At 39.2% G+C, this 10,882-nt stretch overlaps 1 protein-coding gene across 2 annotated transcripts in view; it reads left to right on the top strand.

Annotated features, from left to right (window-relative positions):
- A1CF (APOBEC1 complementation factor) overlaps positions 1-10,585 on the top strand; it is a 71,183-nt gene extending 60,598 nt beyond the window's left edge. For both annotated transcript variants that reach the window (XM_075841195.1, XM_075841196.1), the window contains exons 10-12: positions 4,077-4,213; positions 5,649-5,773; positions 6,179-10,585. In XM_075841195.1, the coding sequence (XP_075697310.1) occupies positions 4,077-4,213; positions 5,649-5,773; positions 6,179-6,330 (414 nt within the window). In that variant the 3' untranslated portion in view covers positions 6,331-10,585. The remainder of the gene's footprint in view (positions 1-4,076; positions 4,214-5,648; positions 5,774-6,178) is intronic.
- Positions 10,586-10,882: the final 297 nt, after the last annotated feature.

Here is a 10,882-nt window from a genome sequence, read left to right on the forward strand (position 1 = left end):
CATTTAGCAAACTACACCCTCAAGGAATTTATCAAGTGGTATAGTGGGCATTTTGACCCCACAGTTTTTTTGCTGAATTTAGTGGAATGAAGCCGTGAAAATGAAAGTCTACATTTTTTCCAATAAAACGTAAACATTTTCAATTTTTAAAACAGCCCAAAATTTAAAAGGCAATTTCTCCTGATTACGGCAATACCCCATATGTGGTAATAAACTGCTGTTTGGATACACAGCAGGGCTCAGAAGGGAAGGAGCTCCATTTGGCTTTTTGAGCTCAAGTTTTGCTGGAATGGTTTTTGGATGTCATGTCGCATTTGCAAAGCCCCTGAGGGACCAAATTAGTGGAAACCCCCCAAAAGTTACAACATTTGGGAAACTACACCCCTAAAGGAATTTATCGAGGGGTATAGTGGGCATTTTGACCCCACAGGTTTTTTGCTGAATTTAGTGGCATTAGGCCACGAAATTGAAAAGCTACATTTTATTCCGATAAAACGTGGACATTTTCAATTTTGACAAGGAATAAAGGAGAAAAGACACCCCAATATTTGAAAATCTATTTTTCCCGATTACAGCAATACCCCATAAGTGGTCATAAACTGCTGTTTGGACACACGGCAGGGCTCAAAAGGGAAGGAGCACCATTTGAGCTCAAATTTATCTGGAATGGTTTTCGGGTGCCATGTCATGTTTTCAAAGTGCCTGTGAGGCCAAAACAGTAGGAATACCCGAAAGTGACCCTCTTTGGGAAACTACGCCCCTTAAGGAATCTATTCAGCGGTATAGTGAGCATTTAGACCCCAATGCTCTTTTGCAAAATTTATTGGAATTAGGCCGTAAAAATTAACATCAACATTTTTTCCACTAAAAAGTTGAATGTTTTCATTTTCCCAAGGGTTAAAGGGGAAAAAGCACCCCAACATTTGTAAAGCAATTTCTGCAGAGTAAAGAAATACCCCACAAGTGGTCATAAATGGCTGTTTGGACACACGGAAGGGCTCAGAAAGGCAGGAGCGCTATTTGGCATGCAGATTTTGCTGGACTGGTTTTTGGGCGCCATGTTGCATTTGCAAAACCCTAAGGTACCAGGGTACAGTGGAAGCCCCCAAGAAGTGACCCCCTTTTGGAAACTACATCTCCCAAGGCATTTATCATTTGCCTTGGCCCACAATTGCAGGGTCCTGAGGTCAAATAGTAAACAAACCCCCAAGAAGTGACACTTATTTTGGAAACAGCATTTTTAGGGGTGTAGTGACCATTTTGCCCCCACAGGTGTTTTTTCATTAGTAATTAATACGCAGCGTAAAGTGCAAAGTCAAAATTAAAATTCACCGCTGATATACCATTTTAGTGCACAATATGTTATGCCCAGTTTGTGTCACCGAAGAAACACACCTCATAAACTGCTAAGCTGGTTCTCCCGGGTATGGCGATGCTTTATATGTGGACGTAAACTGCTGTTTGGGCAGCCTGTAGGGTTCAGAAGGGAGGGAGCGCCATTTGGCTATTGGAGCGCAGATTTAGCTTGGTAATTGTTCTGTTTGTGGTTTTGCCGGTATTTCAGTTTATAATGTGAGGGCATATGTAAGCTGTGCAGAGTACATCAGGGTATATGTAATCTGTGTGGAGTACATCAGGGCATAATAAGGACTTGTCCACACACAACGGAATTGCAGCAGAAAATTTCTGCAGCAATTCCGTTGAAAGTCAAAGGCGGCAAGAATGCACCATTTTCTGTGTTTTTGCGGCAGAAAATGGTGCATAAATTGCTGTGTTTTTCCCAATGTTAGGAGATGGAGACGTCTTCATATGAAAAAGGCAGCAATTTTGCACACTTTCTGTAGCAGGAATCGATATGCTGCAGTCTGAAAATTACGCACCGCAGGTCAATTTTGGCTCGGAAATATTACGCAGCATGTGGATGAGATTTGTTACATCTCATCCACTATGCTGCTACTGTATTTTGCTGCGTTTTTTCCAGGCAGAAATTCTGACCGGAAAAAAACGCGGCAATTCCGGAGCGTATGGACAACTCCTTAGAGGGTATATGGGGTAAATAAATAATATTTCAGAGATATGTTGCCAATGACGCACTGATAAATGGTGCCCAATCTTATCCGCTTTTATACACTGCACATTTTGTGTCACCATATTCTGGGAGCCAGAACCTGTTTATTTTTCAGTCAAAAAAGCTGTGTAAGGGCTTGCTTATTGCGGGATGGGTTGTAGTTTTTATTGGTACTATGTTGGGGTACATGGGACTTTATGATCACTTTTTATTCCATGTTTTGGCAGGGTTGGTGATAAAAAATAGCGATTATGGCATTGTTTATTTTTTGGCGGTGTTCACCATATGGGAAAAATAACATTATAGTTTTATAGCTTGGGTCGTTATGGACGCGGTGATACCAAATATGTGTACTTTTTTTAACGTTTTAGTTTTTTTCCTATAATAAAGGGAAAAAGGCAGTGTTTGTTTTTATTACCTTGAAGCTTTTCTTTTTAAACTTTTATTCAACTTTTTTTTTCTGTCTCACAGGGGGACTTGAGGGCCAGCAGCTCTGATCTTTACTCTAATGCATTGCACTACCCACGTAGTGCAATGCATTAGAGGTGTCAGTCATTCACTGACAGCTAGCCTATTAGGACCCGTCTGTGGGTGGGGCCTAATAGACTATTGTACGTGGCAGACCAGGAAGCCATTATTAGGCCTCCAGTTGCCATAGCAATGATCGGCATCCTCACGATCACATTGTGTCGATGCCGATCTCTACAAACCACTAAGATGCCGCGATCGCTTTTGATCACGACCTCTAAGGGGTTAATGGCAGGGATCGGAGCTAGCTCCATTCCCTGTCGTTACAGCACGGTGATAGCTGTAACATGCAGCTGATACCAGCGGCTGATATCGCAGGCTCAGCTTCTGGGTGGGACCTAGCAGGCTTCCGTACTTAGCAGACAGCTGGCCATTGTTAGGCCTCCGGTCTGCCGGAGCAGTCATCGGAACCCCGCGATTTCATTGCGGGGTTCCGATCTGCTTGTAAATACCATAGATGCAGCACTAGCTTTTGAGCGCTGCATCTAAGGGGTTAATCGGCCGGATCAGAGGCTAGCTCCAGTCCTGGCCTTCAAGCAGTGATAGCATTAAGCTATCACTGCTTTAAAACTGTGTCTGCAGACATGTCTGCAGACAAAGTACCCTGTTAATGCTAGGGCGTAATAGTCCGTCATTTTAACAGGACAATGCCTGTGACGAACTATTATGTCACATAGCATTAAGGGGTTAAGGATGTAGCCAATTTTGGCCTTCAGGTCGCAAATTTTTATTTTATGTTTTTCTTTCCTGCATTTACAGAGCCAGAACTTTTTTATTTTTCTCTTGACGTAGACATGTGAGAGCTTTTAATAGGAGGGGACCAGTTGTATTTTTTTATGACACCATTTTTTTTTATTTTTTTTTGGGTGGATGATAAAAAAAACAGCAATTTTGACATTGGTTTTGGGTTTTGTTTCCACGGCGTTCACTGTACAGTATGACATGTTAACTTTATTCTGCAAGCCAGTAGGATTACGGTAGTATCACATTTATATATATATATTTCATGTTTTACTACTTATGCACAATAAATACACTTTTTTCTAAAAACAAACATGTTTTTGTGTTGCCATATTCCTCCTTATCATAATATATATTGTTGTCTCTGCTTCTTGCTTGTTTCACCCATTATTTTGCAGTATGTGGTCTTCAGGTTACCTAATAACCGTGCAACTTCCTGTCTGGGTGATCCATATGTAACAGAAGTACATACGGAAGTACAACCTAGTTTAACAATATACTACGAGACTGCAGACGCTTGTTTTAGGTTACGGCCACTCAAAAGGCACACAAGTATAAGATGGTTAAACAAGAAGTCATCCAGCTACAGGATATGGAACATCCATAAAGCTACAAGAATCTTTATAAATGCTATTTATATACTTTTAATTGTGTATATTTCAAAATAAGTTATTTTTGCTTTAAATATTTAATTTGAGTGAATATTAATGGCCTTTACATGAAGTTTTACATTTTTTAGGTTTTGGAAGAAATTTGCCAAAAACACAATTGGGGACAACCAGTTTATCAGCTACACTCGGCACTTGGTCAAGACCAAAGACAGCTGTTTCTGTATAAGATTACAATTCCAGTCCTGGCTAACCAAAGCCCTGCAATGTGAGTGGGTGTATTATCCTAGTGTTATGCTTGATGTTAAAGAGTGATTACATTTTCATCAAACTTTTGATATGTCATAGAGACATATCCTTCGTCTGTGATCGGCGCTCCCTGTCAAGCTGAAGACTGCTTACATAGAAGGTGCGTTTCTGCACCTTCGCTTCAGCAATAATGGGGTCTCAGCACCCAGACCCCCACCGATCCAAACTTTTGATATGTCTATAGGACATATCAAAACTTTGATGAAAGTGTATTTAAACCCTTATTGTTCCTATAGGGCCCATGATTGGGGTAACCAGGCTCCGAACTAGGGTTTCTCCAAATGCTGAATTCAAGAGGTAGAAATCAAGATGTGATGGCAGTTATTATGGTTGTTGTTGTTATTAGTTGTTTTTGGTTTCAACAAAAAAATAACAATAATAATAATTTTAATTGAACAAAGAAAGAATTTTCCAACATACTTTCTGTATAATTTCTTCAAGGTTTTAAGCTCTCTGCTTGTGAACCTTCATTATTTACTTCCAGGAGGTAAAAATCTGTCCTGGTCATGTGATGTCTCGTAACGAGCCAAGCACCTCTGTGATCATCACATCACCAGGACCCTGGAAGAAAAACAATGAAGGTTCCTATTGCATGACTGCAAGCAGAGATTTTTAAGACCGTCAGGAATTTATACGGAAAATAAATTGGGGAAATGTATATGTTTCCATTATAAAAAGGATAACCCTTATTTACCGAAACCATAAAACCCCTTTAAAGGGTAACTAAACGTTCAACAAAGTTCTGACATGCCAGAAGTTTTGATTGGTGGGGGTCCGAGCACTGATACTCTCACCAATCGCTAAAACGAAGCATCAGAAGTGCTCATGTGAGCTCTCAGCCACTTCGTTTCTGTTCAGCTTTTTCCGGAAAGCCGATGCATCAGAGTATGGGCCCGTAGACATTCTATTGAGCTCATACTCCTATGCATAGATTTACGGAAAAAGCCGAACAGAAACTAAGCGACTGAGCGCTCACACAATAACTTCTGTCGCTTCGTTTTAGTGATTGGTGGGGGTCTGAGTGCTCGGACCCCCACCAATCAAAACTTCTGACATGTCAGAACTTTGTTGAACGTTTAGTTACCCTTTAATCCTCCTCATGATGCTAACCTTATTCCATCATTGGTATGGGTATGAACCAGCACCAGGAAGGGTGGGATTAAATTTGGATATAGCTATGAGTCTCTCTTTTGTGCATGCCTCTCTGTAGGACACTTAGTAGGCAAAGCAAATGGTACCAAGGATTAGTGTATCTGTATGGACACCTAGTGTTGCTCCAAATATTAAACTTGATTCTCCTCGGATTCTGCTGCCCTAGGTCATGGCCAGTTTGTCTGTTTCACAAACACAGGGATTTTTTTTATTCATATATGATTACTATTTTCTTTCTGTAGACATCCATTTACACCTCCAAAACTCTGTATATCAGTGGATGAAGCCAAAAACTATGCTGCAGAGTATACACTTCAGACCTTGGGTATTCCAACTGAAACAGCAGAACCACAAACAACATTTGCAGGTAACATTGTTATACAAGTAAAAAAGGGCATAACCTTTTTTGGTTTTATTTATACATGTAACTAAAGTTTACATATAATCATCTAGGGGTCCCAATTGTATTGTCATAGACATTTTAACTCATTCCAATAAATTACTTTTACGACGTGCCATAAAAGATACATCAATGGGGTACAGCAGCTGTATAGAATGAATGCTTGGTATTCATGGAGAAATAACCAAGTATGTGTGGCCAAATCAGATATCCATTGGAATCAACAAAAGTTAGGGAACTATTTACTTAACTTCCACTGATTTCAATGTGTTTGATGCACATGCGCCGTTCACACCTAATAAATGTAAATTATTATTGTATCAGAATATGTATCATGTCATGTTTATTAGTGAATTGTCTATATTTTTTTAGGATATGCCATAGCTACCTCCCCAGCAGCAGTGGCCGCCACACAACTGAAACAAGCTGTGGCCTTGGGACAAGACCTTGCCGCTTATGCAGCTTATGAAGCGTATCCTGCTTTTGCTGTAGCAACTCGAGGAGATGCATATGGAGCATTTTAAAAATTCACTTTATTACAAGTAGAAAACCATCCTGTATGCGGTGAATGTGAATGAGAGATCGGCTATTTTATTGTTATTTTATTGTATTTTGTTCCCTTTATTCTAACATCCCCTTTATCTATTAGCTTTATGTCATGAAAGGGAAATGAGTTATTTAGTTCATATGAGTTATTTAGTTGTTGTTGTTTTTTATAGCAATTTTGTACTTCATGTCTGAATGTCCTCTTCAAGCATGCTGATTTTATTGAGACTTTTTGAACATTATTCTACAGGCTAAGTCTTAAAGACTTTGGAGGACTTTAAGCATTTTCCAAAAGAAATTCATAAAAACATTACGATTATTAAGTTCATCACTTTACATACTGTATATTTTATCTGTTCCCAGTCTGTGACCATATTTGTATCTATATTAAGTATATTTGACTACCTGGAAACATTGTAGGAACGCCTAGGGGTCAACGCGCCTCATTTATCTTAACTGTCCAACAGAAAAGCTGGTCTTGTTGCTCATAGCAAAAAGTCACATTGCTTCTTTCATTTTCAAAAATGAGAGCTGGAATGGGATTGGTTCTTTCGGAAAACTGCTCCAGTTTTTTAAAATCTCCTACATGACAGTAATATGTTTATTATTTGTCATTTGGGTGTAAATTAGGTGTTCACAAATCTAATTCAGGGGCCTTGTAAAGGCTATACTTAAAAATAATAAAACTTGTAACTTAAATATAAAATGTTACAATATGCTGTAAATGAACCACTGAATAACCGCAAATTGAAGAAAGTGTGCGGTATGTGTAGTAGTCCTGGCATTGGACTAATGTTGCCAAACTAGTGTACAAATAAGAGATAAACTATTTGCATATACAGCGTCTCCAATTCATTTTGAACAAAAGAGGGTGGATTAATGTCTATTTCCATTCTACATTGACTTCAATGTGGAAAAAAAAAACTATTGAAATGCATGTCTCTCGAAAAAACACATTCTTTACATGTTTTATGTAAAATGGATTAGGCTTCGTTCACCTCTGCGCTAGGGTTCAGTTCCGATGTTCCGTCTGAGCCTTTTGTCGGAACGGAGCCCTGACAGACACAAACGGAAACCATAGGTTTTCGTTTCCATCGCCATTGATTTCAATGGTGACAGATCCGGTGCCAATGGTTTCCGTTTGTCTCTGTTGTGCAAGGGTTCCGGCATTTTGATGGAATCAATAGCGCAGTCGACTACGGTATTCATTCCATCAAAACGACAGAACCCTTACACAACGGAGACAAGCGGAAACCACTGGCACCGGATCCGTCACCATTGAAATCAATGGCGATGGAAACAGAAAACTATGGTTTCCGTTTGTGTCTGTCAGGGCTCCGTTGCGACGGAAGGCTCCGACGGAACGTCAGAACGGAGCCCTAGCGCAGATATGAACGAAGCCTTAGCCAACTGATACATAAAATGCATCAGCAATCCCTGTTAATAAATAAACTCACAGACTTGAAAAATACTAGAGGGACTTCACCCTAAAAAGGGGTTTTCCAATAATCTATTTTTATGGCACTTCATTCAGACATGTCATTAGAGTAAAATGAGTGGTGCTAGAATCCTTACAAATCCCTTAGAGTGGAGAGCACCACTGTAATGCGGCATGCCATAGAGAATGCCCCCAGTATGTGTACAGTATGGGCTCATTTAATTTTCTGGATCCTTTATTTTGGATCTGTACCACATAGATTCCTAATAATGGCTGGTGGTAAACATTTTAATATGTTCAAAGGCAGTTTGAAAACCAAAAACTGCAATTCAGAAAAGAACAGAAAACCCATATGTTTTTATAGTCATGTTTTAGTTTAATGTACTTTCTTTTAGAAGGGATTAGCTCTTCTTTTTGGCAAAAATTTGTCGGCGACACATGGACAGAAAATCGGGTGTGCAACCATTCCCTGAGGCCTTGTATACACGGTCAGGCATGGTTCTGCATTACTTCTACAGAAGATTATCCCCAACATACTGTACATACCCAACAGAGCAACATATGGCGGCACACAGAGTCTTCATGGTCTCGTAGTAGGGAACTTTTGGGGACTGTGTACCACTATACAGTCTCCAGCACACATCTTGAAATAAAGTGTATAAAATAGATAAATAGATATTAGTTGTTCTTATTGTGTTTTTATTGGTTTGTTCTGTTTCTGGCAGAGGGTGATATATTGAGCAATGAATGTGAACTTAACCAGAAAATGACCAGTTAAAGTTTAACATTAAAACAAAGATAGAAAAAACTGTATTTAAGGTACACGACATAACAATGTTAGTGATTGGTCGTTTTTCTTGCATTTGAAAAATTTTAGCAAAGGCAGCAGTATTAAAATGTGCATGAAGCACTTATGTTTGTATAGATGTTTGTAAAGAACTGTCGTACTGTGAATAAAAAGCAATTGTTCTAACATCAAATAAAAAAGATGCTGTAGTTATCATCAAGATACAGTCTCTGAACAAAAATCTGTGCTCGTAACATCATCAGGTGTGCAGCATTAAATGAAATAGAAGTTATATTTAATTCATTACTTTAATTTATTTGTAGATAAATACAGATACAAACAAAGCAGATACAGTCACAATGGTGTCCGAATCTCCAAATCAAGAGAAGGTTTCTGACTGAGATGAAAGTGATGTAGCAGTGCTAATTTTGTAATGTACCGTAAGGCCTCATGCACACGACCGTAGCCGTGTGCACAGCCGTGATTTTCGGGTCGGCCGGCTGCGGACTGTCAGCCGCGGGCCACCTGCAAATCGTACGACATGCACATGGCCGCCGTCATTGTTTTCAATGAACCCGGACCGCAGAAGATGTCCGTAATAGGACATGCCCGTTCTTTCTGCGGTGCGGGTTCCCGGGCCATGCACGGACCGTAAAAACTACGGTCGTGTGCATGGCCCCATAGAAAAGAATGGGGCCGCAATTCTCCCATGGATTTTCGGGGGAATTGCGGCCGCAAAAACACGTTCGTGTGCATGGGGCCTAACTGTTAGATAGGTTTACTTTGCACTCATATGTAAAACCACAAGTAAATTATTAGTGTGATATTGTGAGTTGTACCAAATCACAATCTCAGCCCTGCTACACTTACACACACACCCCTATATAGTAAAAATCCCTTTACATCAACATTAATGGTACATGAAAATCAAATAGTCTGGAAAGTCATAGAAAATGTGTATCAAAGTATATAAAATGTACTTGTAGAGGTAAAAAGCTATGAGGAAGGCAGCCCAAAACTAAATATTAAAAGTAATACAATATATACAGTATAACTATAATCGGATCAGTCTTATAATTGGTTCTCTCTATTCAGTCCTCTATTTTTGTTTTGTGATATATTAAAGATTATCATACAGTTTGGCTTTGAAACCAGATACATAGTATCAGAATTTTTTAATATTGAAACGTAGAGTTTGCTCAGAGCCATAATACACTTGTGTGTGTGAGCCATTAGTCCATAGTTAGGCCCCTCTACAACCTCACTTTTAGCCACTGTTCCTAAAAACTCCTACGATCCTCATGTAGTCCATCATTCAGTAGAGACAGTAGTCTACATAGGAATTTCCCCATCTGCTTAGCTGAGGCCTATCTGAGGATAACTTTAAAGTGAAAAAACTTCAGGGGTGTCAGAGGGGTTAAAGCCAAATAAAAAAAAATTCCCCAGAGTTCAAATTTAATCACATAGGAGCTTGTGCTGTACATATCCGACCGTTATATACCCCATTATGTTGCACTATTTATTAGGTTTACATAATCACTGCATAAAGTAGGGGTACTCAACTACTTTTAGCAAAGGTCCACTTACCGGGCACTGTCATCAAGTGAAGATCTGAGCTGAACACCGGCAATAAAGAATACTGCTCCACATATGTTTGTGATATTTATTACAGTGTCTGAACTATAGTCAACAGGTCAGGCTGTATGTTTATTAAAAACAGATAGGAATGGTTTACATCAGATATGAGCATTGTAAAGGAGTTCATGGAAAAATGTATCTTGATGATAGCTTATCTCTGCAGGAGTCACAAGGTATTTACACTGCGTGTAGATAACTCCTCTTGTGGGAAATTTGGTTTATAGAATTTGGATTTTAATTATGTTGGTATCTGGGGAGCATCTCCAAGGGATAAATAGAATTGGTGCCCAATAAGTGAAATGGATATGTAAATAATGGTTGACATATTATTGATTAACATATCTTTAATAAACTTGTATATACAACCAATCACCATGCGTCTTTTATGTTTTTGTGCTTACTAGAAATGATACATATGTAAAAGAAGGAAGATATCAAAATGCTGAGTGCAGCTCAAAGACGATGGAATCATTGGGTCAAAGTTTTAAACAAATATATAGCTTGTTGACAGTACACCCCTAACAGTTAGGCTTAGCTCCTATAATGCATTGGAAGAGTCACCTGTTCACACTATATAGTGCCGGGTGGAAAGATTACACTTTACAAATGCAGAGTACCAGAACAAACTCTATGCGGTCATTGTCAGCAAGGAATGCTGGGATATTTT

This window comes from Rhinoderma darwinii, chromosome 11 (assembly GCF_050947455.1).
Source record: "Rhinoderma darwinii isolate aRhiDar2 chromosome 11, aRhiDar2.hap1, whole genome shotgun sequence".
NCBI lineage: Eukaryota > Metazoa > Chordata > Amphibia > Anura > Rhinodermatidae > Rhinoderma > Rhinoderma darwinii.